At 45.3% G+C, this 12,486-nt stretch overlaps 1 protein-coding gene across 1 annotated transcript in view; it reads right to left on the bottom strand.

Moving 5' to 3' along the window:
• Window positions 1–12,486, bottom strand: part of PDZD2 (PDZ domain containing 2) — a 238,000-nt gene that overhangs the window by 54,599 nt on the left and 170,915 nt on the right. Inside the window, exons 6-9 of the mRNA XM_070935965.1 lie at window positions 8,846–8,966; window positions 6,006–6,151; window positions 4,598–4,717; window positions 2,680–2,794 (exon numbers count right to left, since the gene is read on the bottom strand). Of these exons, the coding sequence (XP_070792066.1) occupies window positions 2,680–2,794; window positions 4,598–4,717; window positions 6,006–6,151; window positions 8,846–8,966 (502 nt within the window). The remainder of the gene's footprint in view (window positions 1–2,679; window positions 2,795–4,597; window positions 4,718–6,005; window positions 6,152–8,845; window positions 8,967–12,486) is intronic.

The following is a 12,486-nucleotide window of genomic DNA, read 5'->3' as shown; positions in this document are numbered from 1 at the left end:
TCCGTATCTCCGGGGGCAGTTCATTCCAAAGGGTTGGAGCCCCCACAGAGAAGGCCCTCCCCCTGGGAGTCACCAGTCGACATAATTTGACTGACGGTACCCTGAGTAGTCCCTCCCTGTGAGAACGAACTGGTCGGTGGGAGGCTATTGGTGGCAAAAGACGGTCTCGTAGGTACCCAGGTCCTAAGCCATGGAGCGCTTTAAAGGTGATAACTAACACCTTGAATCGCACCCGGAAGACCACCGGGAGCCAGTGCAGCTCGCGTAGGAGAGGTGTTACATGGGCGTAACGAGCTGCGCCCATAATCACCCGCGCGGCTACGTTCTGGACCAGTTGGAGCCTCCGGGTGCTTTTCAAGGGCAGCCCCATGTAGAGAGCATTACAGTAGTCCATACGGGAGGTAACTAGGGCATGAGTGACCGTGCGCAAGGCGTCCCGATCCAGAAAGGGACGCAACTGGCGGATCAGGCGAACCTGATAAAAGGCACCCCTGGCCACGGCCGTCAAATGATCTTCTAAAGATAACCGTGAATCCAGGAGGACACCCAAGTTGCGGGCCCTCTCTGTGGGGAGCAAGATCTCATCCCCTATTGTCAGTGATGGTACCAGCTGACTATACCGGGACGCCGGAAGCCACAGCCACTCGGTCTTGGAGGGGTTGAGTCTGAGCTTGTTTCTCCCCATCCAGATCCGCACGGCCTCCAGGCAACGGGACATCACAGCAAGGGCATCATTGGGGTGGTCTGGGGTGGAGATGTATAGTTGTGTGTCATCAGCATACTGATGAACACTCACCCCAAAACCACGGATGATCTCACCTAGCGGTTTTACATAAATGTTGAACAGAAGGGGTGAGAGGACTGACCCTTGCGGCACCCCACAAATAAGGTGCCTCGAGGTCGACCTCTGCCCCCCTGCCAACACAAACTGCGAACGGTCAGAGAGGAAGGAGGAGAACCACCGAAGTACGGTGCCCCCTATTCCTAACCTCTCCAGCCGGTGCAGTAAGATACCATGGTCGATGGTATCAAAAGCCGCTGAGAGATCCAATAGGACCAGGATAGAGGAGCAACCTCTGTCCCGAGCCCTCCAGAGATCATCCACCAATGCGACCAATGCCGTTTCTGTGCTGTATCGTGACCCGAAGCCCGACTGGAACGGATCCAGATAGACAACTTCATCCAGGTATCGGGGTAGTTGTCACGCCACCACACTCTCAACAACCTTCGCAACAAAGCGAAGATTGGAGACTGGACGATAATTTGATAATATAGCCGGGTCCAGGGAAGGCTTCTTGAGGAGGGGCTTCACAACCGCCTCTTTCAAGGCGGCGGGAAAAACACCCTCACTCAGAGAAGCATTTATAATCCTCTGGAGCCAGCCTCGTGTAACCTCCCGGGAGGCCAGTACCAACCAGGAGGGACACGGGTCCAATAAACATGTGGCAGCGTTAAGCTTGCCCAGAATCCTGTCCACGTCCTCAGGAGCCACAGAGTCAAACTCTTCCCAGATAACGCTCTCAAGACCTGCCCCCGTCTCCTCCCCTGGATCTACCCAATCGGAGTCCAGGCCTTCCCGAATCTGAGCGACTTTATCATGCAGGAATTGTACAAAATCCTCAGCTCGACCCTTTAAGGGATCTTCCCGTACCCCCACCTGAAGTAGGGAGCGGGTCACCCTAAACAGCGCAGCTGGGCGGTTCTCTGCAGATGCAATAAGAGCAGAGAAGTAGCTAGACTTCGCCGCTCTTATCGCCACTAGGTAGGTCTTAATATAAGATCTCACCTGTGTTCGGTCAGATTCAGATCGGCTTGTCCTCCAATCACCCTCCAGGCGTCTTTTCCGACGCTTCATCTCTCTCAGCTCCTCGGAAAACCAAGGAGCTTGACGAGATCGGCATCGGGTCAGAGGCCGCAAAGGCACGACGCGGTCCAAGGCCCCAGTAGCCGCCCTATCCCAGGCGACCACCAGGTCCTCAGTCGAGTCGTGAGCCAGAGTCTCAGGAAATGGCCCAAGCTCCATCAGGAACCTTTCGGGGTCCATCAGGCGCCTGGGACGGAACCATTTGGCTGGTTCCGTCTCCCTGCGGTGGGTGGAAGTGACTTGAAAGTCCATGTGAAGGAGAGAATGATCAGACCATGACAAGGGCTTGATGTCTATATCCCCTATTCTTAGATCATTCAGCCACTGATCAGAGACAAAAATCAAGTCCAGAGTGTGATTCAAGTGCAGGGTGTGCGCGGAGGCTCGGGGAGGGTGAAAAACGGGCCTACCAGAAATTATTGAAGGCTGGAAACAGGCCCGTTTCCAGCCTCCAGAGAGCCTCTGGAGCCTGAGGAAGCCATTTTCGCCCTCCCAGAAGCTTGAGAAATGCCTTTGAAGCCTGGGGAGGGCAAAAACATCCCCCCCGCCGCCATGGTGCAGGAGGCCAACTAGGTCACGCCCACCATGGCCACGCCCACCCAGCAACTGGGCAGAGAGCCCCTTGGTAAAATTTTGGAGTAGCACCTTGAAAACCAGATTCTGTTAACTCACTATTCAGCTTGGTCATGAGTTTCCTTTCTCCCACTTACATGTTTGGCAGGAGGAACAGGTAGGATAGGTAAATCTGGGCTTGGAAAATGGTTAATTTAAACAAGTTGTTAGGCTAACAGAAATCTGTTTTTTTGCAAACATACCTTCTTTTAACCTGCCATCAGCTGCTGCAGCCCCATTTGGAAAAATTGTCTTGACAAAAATGCCCATACGACCCCGGGCAGAATCTTGTCCCCCTACAATGCTGAATCCAAGACCCTGAAGCATAGGTACAAATTAAGGCAGAATAAATACCTCCGTAGACAAATACCCCATAACTTCCCACATCACAAACAACAGGCATCTGATCGAGCAAACAAAACTGGTTTCTTCATCTTTGTTCTTAAACAGTAAGGAAAAAAAAAGAAGTTTTAAAAGGAAGGGAGAATATACTATCTCAGCACAATGCTAGGTTTCAGAAGTAGCAGAAATGCCTTCATGCTATGTTTTCAATGACAGCCTAAGTTTTGGCAAAATATCTTACGATGTGGGCAGACTGCAAGAGGAAGGGACCTGAAATGAATAGGCAAATGCCCAATTAAAATTAGAGTTATGTGGGCAAACCTCGTTGAATTTGTTAAAATGCTGGCAATTAAGTTCTGAACTGAACTTCCTGACGCTTCTTTCAGAGGCAACCCAATTAGAACATTCCCAATAATCCAACAAGACAGCTTAACAGTGTTAATCACCTTGGCCAAATGATCCCCATCCAGGAATGGCCTGGCCAACAGCTGGCCATCCAGGAAAAAAAGTGATATAAGACATTTTGGGCTACTGAGGCTTTGTTTTATGTCTTCCGTTCAATCATGTCCGATTCTCAGAGACTGCCTAGACCAGTGATGGCTAACCCTTTTGCCATCGCATGCCAGGAGGGGGGGTTGGGGGGGTCACGTGCACATGTGCCTACACTCATAATTCTATGCGCCCCACCCCTGCCCATGTGCATGCGACACCCCCCACCCCCGGTCCTGGCACACGATGGCCCGGTAGGCCCGTTTCTCTCTCTCACCTGGCTCCAGAGCCTCTCTATGAGTCTGGGGAGGACGAAAACGGCCTTCCCCCCCCTCCCGGAAGCCAGAAACGGCCCATTTCCCAACTTCCGGTTGGACAGGAAGTGACGTTTTTTGCTGTCCCCAGCCTCCAGAGACTCCTAGAGAGCCAGAGCTGAGCTCGAGTGCCCACTGATATGGCCATAGGTTCGTGCCATACAATTGCCATAGGTTCGCCATCACAAATTCCTGAACTTTTCTTGGCAAGTTTTTTTTTTTCCAGAATCATTGGCCATCGCCTTCTTTCTAGGCAATGTCTAGAACTCATGGTCTCCTACTTTCTAGCCTGATGCTTAAACCACTAACCAAAGCAGCTCTCATCACTGATTAATTTCTAATCGCAAAGAGCGGGCTCTTCAGAGTAAAATAATCCTAAATTGGATATAGTATTTATAAATACCTGAGTCCTTCGGGAGAAGGGCGGTATAGAAATTTAATAAAATAAATAAAATAAATAAGTAAATAAAGACCCCAAACCAATGCTACCGGTTCACACGAACTGGTAGCGGCGTGAGCAGGTGGTTCGGTGAACCAGTAGTGGCGGCAGCGCGAGGCTCCACTCATCCGCCTGGATGTCATTACTTCCTGGTTTTAACCAGGAAGTAACCTGTTTTTGACCCTCTGCACATGGGCAAAAGGCTTTGCACATGCACAGAGGGTCTAAAATCGTACGTGACGCATGCACGCACTTTCGAACCAGGGAAGGTAAGTAGATTTCACCCCTGCCCCAAACCTTTTACCATCAGTGAACCCATATTTTCAAGAGGTGTGGATATCACTTTCCCCCCTATACTGTACCAACTATTATGTGCATCTAAATTCTGGAATAGCATTTATTTTGCTGAAATAGATTTTGGAACAGCCCTCTAACTTGGGTTCTCAAAAGAAGAGTTCTTGGCTTAGATTCCTAGACTTCCTAGACAGACACACAAATATTCAAATCTTTTTTTATTTTATTCAACTTTATTCTTACCTTGCCCTGCCCCTTCATCAGAACAATGTTGGAAATAATAGATGGCTGCGTCAATCGCCAGGGATACTCAACCTGAGCTGCACTCAACGAACGAGTGGATTTCTTAACAATGTGGTATTCCTTCAGAAATAAAACAATCACAATATTTGCAAAAGAACCAGAATGATTCTGTCTCAGTTACACCGCAGGTTGTCTAACTTTGGTTTCTGGTTAGTAAATAATCAATACATCACAGTTACATTTTTTTACATGTAAGTGCTTAAACACAAGTAGTCCTTAACTTACGACCACAATTGACCCCAAAATGTATGTTGTTAAATGAGAAATTTGTTAAGTGAGTTTTGCCCCATTTAACGACATTTCTCGCCACCTTTGTTAAGTGAATCACTGCAGTTCTCAAACTAGCAACATGGTTGTTAAGTGAATGTGGTTTCCCCATGGACTTTGCTTGTCAGAAGGTCGCATAAGGGGATCACATAACTCTGGGACACTGCAACGGTCATAAATGTGAGTCAGTTGTCAAGCAGCCTAATTGTAAATCACATGACCATGGGGATGCTGCAACGGTCATAAGTGTGAAAAATGGCCATAAGTCACTTTTTTCAGTGTCGGCGTGACTTCGAATGGTCACTAAGTGAACTGTTGTAAATCAAGGACTATCTACACACACACACACACACACACACACACACACACACCAAAGAAAACTGGGTAGAAAATAAATCAAGGTAAGTACCAGAGAGAACACAAGGAAGCATCTTCTAAAATTTTCTGCAATACATTATTTTTTTAATTCAAACTCAATAAATATTCTACCATATACAAATAATGCATCACAGTAAGCTTTGCTTGCATATGAATTACAAGTAGTCCTCAACTTAGAACCATTCATTTGGCAACTGTTCGAAGTTACAATAGCACTGCGAAACGACTTACGACCAGCCGTCCCAACATCCCCATGGTCACATGACTGAAATTCAGGGATTTGGCAACCGATATGTATTTACAATGGTTGCAATTTCCCAGCGTCACATGACCTCCATTTGAGGCTTCCCCAGCTGGCTTCCAACAAGCAGCATCAATGGGGAAAGCTGGATTCATTTAATAACTGCAAGATTCACTTAAGAACCGCAGTGATTCGTTTAACAACCATGGCAAAAAAAAAAAGGCTGTTAAATCAGATGCGACTTACTTAACAACCATGCTTGTTTAGCCACAGTTACGTTCCTAATGGTGACTGTAAATCAAGGACTACCTGTACAGCTTTTGCATTCTGGTTCATGATTGAGTTACATTTGTTTTAATCTTTGGTCCCTCCATCAATTACCAATAGTTAAAATGATGAATTATTTGGCTGTAATATCTCAAATGATGCCATATATTTGGTTGTTTTTTTTCTCTTCCTCACCTGTCTGGTTCCTGTGTCCAAATGCTGCGGCAAGGAATGCTTTCTACCTCCCCGGGAATATTTCATTGGTATTTCATAATTCAGGTCTCCATTTTCTACTGTCAACTCATCATCCTCTCCCACAGACTCTAAACGAGTTGCCGCCCCTAAAGAATAACCCAGAGATACAATTTATTATACATACATCAAAGCCTCTTTTAAGATTGTCAGTTCTAATGGAATTTAGAATGTCCATTGAGAAATGATGGATGGATGCATTTCTTAAAGCATCTAAACAACTGTAATAAATTTTATCTTTGCGTTTGTGTGTGCACATGCACGCATGTGGATATATGGGCAGGGATAATTTATTAAAGAAATGACAGAAGACACTTTTTTATCAAAATGCTTATTTAATCACAAACAAACAGCGCTTTTTACTGTTTTTTTAAAAAAAGACAGAATTCTTATTTTGTATCCGAGTTCCGGGTAAAAAGAAAAGAAAAAATAGTTTATGCTATCAAATCAAGTGCAGGTTCGTATTTTTTAAAACCCTCAAAGGATAGACAGTGAGAAACTTGGTGAATTACTTTCTCTCGTGATTTCCATCCTGTGCACTTCAATCAGCACCAATAATCCAATTCTAAATCCCGTTGCCAACCGGAGGACAGTGTGAAGATCACAGCCTTTCTTAATCACAGTCCTAAAATTGTGGAGGACCCACTTTGAAGACTGATACAGTCTTTGAGAGATGTCACTATTGATGGGTTTCTCTGTCCTCTCACAGAAGACCAGCCAGGCGGGTTTTTTTTTTCCTGATGGCTCTTTTTAGACAGCTTCCATAATTATCTTTGTGTTTCATCTTTTTAAAGGCTTTGATCCTTCTCATTATCATTTTATTAAAATCTTACTTGAGATACATGCTCTGACTGTTAAAGATCACAAATCCAGAGACCATAAATACCTCAAATCACTAAAGCAGATGGAAATACAGCTCAGCGAGGAACATATTAGTAACAAGGAAAAATGTAAGTCTTTTGGTCCAGGACTACTTTTAACTTTAAAAAATCTAATTTCATAAGATAAATGTAGAGCAGTGGTCTCCCACTTTTCTGGCTCGGCATATTAGTGGAGAAGGGAAAAAGAGAATGGTTTTGTGCACGTGTGTGCCGCTTTCACAAATGCAGCTTCATGTATGTCCGCGCATACATGCTCACACATCACTTCCGTGCCCAGGTTTCAAACGGGCTACGGCCCAACAGCAGGCCACGGACTGGGGGTTTGGGGACCTCTGGTACAGAGGAATTTGCTGTTGTATTGGAAATGAAATGATACACCTTTCTAGCTCAGTATGATTTAGCTCTAAGTGCCACCCAGAGAGGTGGTATTCAGCCAGTTCGCACCAATTCGAGCGAACCAGTTGTTAACTTTTTGCCCAGTTCAGAGAACCAGCTAATCCCACCCCTGGCTGGCCCCGCCCACTCCCAGGAGTCATCCCCCCCCCCACGCACCCCATTTTGGCTTCCAGATGGTGCAGGCCTTCCAGGCCCAAAATGGGGCGCAGGGGGCACTGTGCGCCCCCCCGCACCCCATTTTGGCTTCCAGGGTGGTGCAGGAGGCCTTCCAGGCCCAAAATCCCAGCTATAGGGTGAGTTGGGAATGGGGCTATTTTGTACCCCTCCCTCAAATGTTCTTTAAAATACAGAGTTTCCTAGCATTCTTTTAGGAACCTCCAACATGCAAACCAGAGGTGGGTTTCAGCAGGTACTGACCAGTTCTGGAGAACCGGTAGTGGAAATTTTGGGTAGTTCAGAGAACCGGTAGTAAAAATTAAGACTGGCCCCACCCCCATCTATTCTCTGCCTCCCAAGTCCCAGCTGATCGGGAGGAAATGGGGATTTTGCAGTAACCTTCCCCTGGATTGGGGACAGAATGGAGATTTTACAGTATCCTTCCCTGCCCACGCCCACCAAGCCACCCTCACCATGCCATGCTACGCCCACCAAGCCACACCCACAGAACCGGTAGTAAAAAAATTTGAAACCCACCACTGATGCAAACTGTGGTTACTCATTCTAAAATGAATCCTCTTTACCTGGAGTTTCAAAATTTGCTGATTGCTGGGTGTGGGGGGGAATGTGTAGCTAAAAGTCAGTCTATATTTAGTGTACATCTGACTTTGGGGATATTTCTTGACAACCAAACAAAAGTGTATTTTCTCTGCAGTTCACACCCCTTGCTCACTGGATCTGGATGTTACACATTTTGTAATTAACCCCTCCACCCCGTTTTGACTGGCAGAGTGCTGCAGGAGGCTGAGTACTGTCATGCCCCCTGGCCACGCCCACCCAGCCGGTCATTAGGGCAGAGAACCGGTTGTTAAATTAATTGAATCCCACCACTGGCCACACACTTTTAAGAACTCCAGCAGAAGTATTTCTCATGGATAATTTTTCTTTATTCTTCTTCTGTGCTATACCCTTTTCTCAAGGAGATACAGCACGCTGGCAAACCTAACTCAATAGTGTTCTAAATCAGGGGTCTCCAACCTTAGCAGCTTTAAACTTGGAGAACTTCAACCAGTGGTGGGATTCAGCCAGTTTGCACCACTTCGGGAGAACCGGTTGTTAACTTTCTGAGCAGTTTGGCAAACTGGTTTTTGGAAGAAATCATTAGGGCAGAGAACCGGTTGTTAAATTACTTGAATCCCACCACTGACTTAAATTCCCAGAATTCCCCAGCCAGCTCTTCTCTCAGAATTCTGGGAGTTGAAGTCCTCCAGGCTTAAAGTTGCCAAGGTTGGAGACCCCTGTTCTAAATCTTTCCATGTTTCTTCATCCAATAAAAAAGAGTAACTATACCTTGAGAACGGCTCCTGTACTTCAAAATACCACCTCCAAGAGTTGGACTCTGGCAGTTCTCTTTGGAGCTCTCTTCTTCTGTAGGATCTGAGGACCTGTCCATATCGGTCATGTGTGTCATCTGAAGAAGAAGGAGAAAGGGATATCTTTAAAAAAATCCAGCTAAATCTTCTAGGATGTGTCATCCTTAGCTAAATTATGTATTATCCCAAGGAAGCTATAAATGAGGATCTCAAGCAGAATTGTTGCAGCTTATTTGCACCGGTATTTGTAACCAGGAAAAACACAGCAGATTTTTCTCCTTGTCCTAGATTTTAGGAGACCGGAATCAACTGAAAGACACAGACGCTTCTGATTTTCTCAGATGGGAGAACTTCATAGGGAGAACATCAGTGCAAGGAAAGATCCACTTTTCTGAAATTTAGATTATTATATTACTACTGCATATCTTTCCTGTTTATTTTCTATTGGTCTGTTTTAACAAGGTGGTTTGGAATAGGATTTTTATTTCTTAGTTGCACACAGACATATTGATGCATATTTGTAAGCTGTTTTCAACATCGCAGATTAAAACTGAATAAATAAAATCAAGATAAATGGTGTCGAACCTGGCTCGTGTCTGGTCCTTAACATACCCCTGGTCTTCCATTCATTGATAAACCTTGATTTCATTCCCACCCCAAGGACTTAATTTCCTTTCCACAACACACTACATGACACTTCTAGCAGATGGAGGCCAGGGGTATGGAGTTTGTTGTCGGTTCCAATAGCTTGCTAAAAGTATACTTTTTAATGTTCCTTTTATTCAATTTGCTAAAAGGATCCTAAGATGAAAAACGGATCCTTCTAATATAAAGTAAAAAGGTATAATTTCTATTTTTTCAGCGCGAAGAAAGAATTTTGCATTTCCTTTTAGAATAAATTGCTTTGTAGAAAACATCAAGTCTGGCATGAGAAGGTGATCTGCAGCACCAAATAATGGACAGATTATTTATTTATTTATTTATTTGTTTGTTTAAATTTCTATACCGCCCTTCTCCAAATAGGACTCAGGGCGGTGCACAGCCTAAGTAAAAACAAAGCATACAAAATTTAAAAAACAGTATTAAAATAATTAGATATTACAGATTACAGTTGAGCGCCTATGGCAACAAATATAATATAGTCTATATAATAGGAAGCATTTTTTTTTTCAGAGTAAAGAACCAAATCTTGGAATAGGGCACTAGAACTGGAGAAGGTAAATGTTTCCCCTCTCTCAAATAAATGCCAATTTTCTGATTGAAATCACTTCATTGCAGGAACAAGTCAAGTGTGATATGAAGGGTTATAGGTCAGTGGCAAAATACATCCCTTACATACAAACAATTAGACTTTCCATTTCTGATATTTCTATCTTTTGTGTGTGTGTGTGTCCCTTTGAATCACCTTTGACATCTACTTACTTGCAGCTTTTTGGGTTGTCTCTTTCTTAGGACTGAGGAAGAATGACTGGCCAAAGGTTACCCAGTTGGCTTTGTGCCTAAGGTGGGACTAGAACTCATGGTCTCCTAGTTTCTAGCCTAGAACCTTAACTATTACACCAAACTAGCATTTGGGGGCAAAGGAAGAAAACCTGATAAGAAGCTATATAGTGACCATAACTTAGTAATCTAAAGCTTCCTAATTTCAAAATACTTCAGCAAATGATTAACTTCCTAAGCAATTTCTGGGGGGGGAAGGTAGAGGAGAAAAAAGGAATTTCAGAAAGAGAGAGAGAGAGAGAGAGAGAGAGAGAGAGAGGGAGGGAGGGAGGGAGGGAGGGAGGGAGGGAGGGAGAGAGAGAGAGAGAGAGAAGGGAAGGGAAGGGAGGAGAAGAGAAGAGAAGAGAAGAGAAGAGAAGAGAAGAGAAGAGAAGAGAAGAGAAGAGAAGAGAAGAGAAGAGGACAAAAAAGTGAAGGGGTGATGAGTGGCCCCATACATTTTGGACACTGGCCCCCCACCAGAGGTGGGCTTCAAAAATTTTAGCAAGTGGTTCTCTGCCAGGTTGAGTGCTGAGTGGATATGGCCATGGTGGGCGTGGCCTAGTCAGCCTCCTGCACCAGGGCAGGGGTGGCATTTTTGCCCTCTCTGGGCTCCAGTGGCTTTTTTTGAGCCTCCGGGAGGGTGAAAACGGCCTCCCCAGGCTCCGGAGGCCATATAGAGGCTGGAAATGGGCCTGTTTCCAGCCTTCCCAAATTTCTGGTAGGCCCATTTTTTGCCCTCCCTGAGCCTCCGTGAGCGCCCTGCACTTACCTGCATCCAAAAAGGACCACGTGGGGACTCCAGGGAGGGGTGGGGTGGGAGGGGGCCAGCCAGGAGTGGGATTTGGGGGTTCTCCGAACTGCACAGAATCTTAGCTAGAGGTTCTCCCGAACCGCTGAGAAGCCCCAGCAGTCCACCCCTGACCCCCACTGAACACCTGTTTTTTGCAACAGCAGGATCACCATATTTAAGGCTGCAAATTCCAGACAACCACTAAATGGTTAAAACTTTGCTACCATGTAATATTTGCCCAGATTTTGGCAGTCCAGATATGGAAAAATGCTAGAAAGTTAATTTTGAAAGAAAAGACCATCAATCTACTTTGAAAACAATACAGTATGGACAGCACAGATGTGGAAAAACTCATTCAGCTCATCTTTAAGTGCCATTTGATTTAATATATACATCTTGATTCAATGCGTAAACCGAAGCACAGTTGCCCTTTGAAATCAATATTTTCCTGATTTTGTTAATGCAATTTGCCAGTTTAAAAAAACCACACATGGAAAGAACCTACCCATAAATGGGGAAAAGTTTTCGGAAATATGTCAGGGAAAATTGGTGGGGAAAATGCATATATAAAGTACGCTTTTAACAGAAATTCATATTAAGTTTTTAAAGATTTTAGAAGACCAAAATGATGGAAACCCTGGTTTGCCTTGGAGAAATAAGAAAGTAGGCCGAATCATAACTGATATATTCATTACTCTCTAACTGAACTACAGAGACCAGAATAATATTAGAATTATTTGGGGGGGATTTAAAATAAGTGCCTATTTTTCCCACTGCCAGACAAGAACATACAAGTAGTCCTTGACTTACAACAGTTCATTTAGTGACAGTTCGAAGTTACAATGGCACAAGTGGTGGGATTCAGCTGGTTTGAGAAAACCAGTAGTTAAATTGCTGGGTGGCCCGCCTCTTCCAGGAGTCCCCACGTGCCCCATTTTGGCTCCCAGGTAAGTGCAGGGAGGCTTCCTAGGCCCAAAATGGGGCGCAGGGGTACGGCGTGTTACCCCCCCCCCCCCGGCCTGTTTTTTGCTCCCAGGTGGGTGCAGGAGGCCGAGTGCTGCCTGTTACACCCCCTGGCCACAGCCACCATGGCCACGCCCACCCAGCCGGTCATTAAGGCAGAGAACCGGTTGTTAAATTATTTGAATCCCACTACTGAGCGGCACTGAAAAAAAGAGAATCATGACCATTTTCCTCACAACTGTTGCAACATCCCCATGGTCACGTGACCAAAATTCAGATGCTTGGCAACTGACTCATATTTATGACGGTTGCAGTGTTGCAGAGTCATGTGATCACCTTTTGCCACTTTCTGACAAGCAAAGGCAATAGGAAAGCCAGATTCT

Source organism: Pituophis catenifer, unplaced genomic scaffold (assembly GCF_029215685.1).
Source record: "Pituophis catenifer annectens isolate HBS135680 unplaced genomic scaffold, rPitCat1.0.hap2 SCAF_2, whole genome shotgun sequence".
NCBI lineage: Eukaryota > Metazoa > Chordata > Lepidosauria > Squamata > Colubridae > Pituophis > Pituophis catenifer.
The sequence above is the reverse complement of the archived record's forward strand: the minus strand, read 5'-3'. Positions and strand labels throughout refer to the sequence as shown.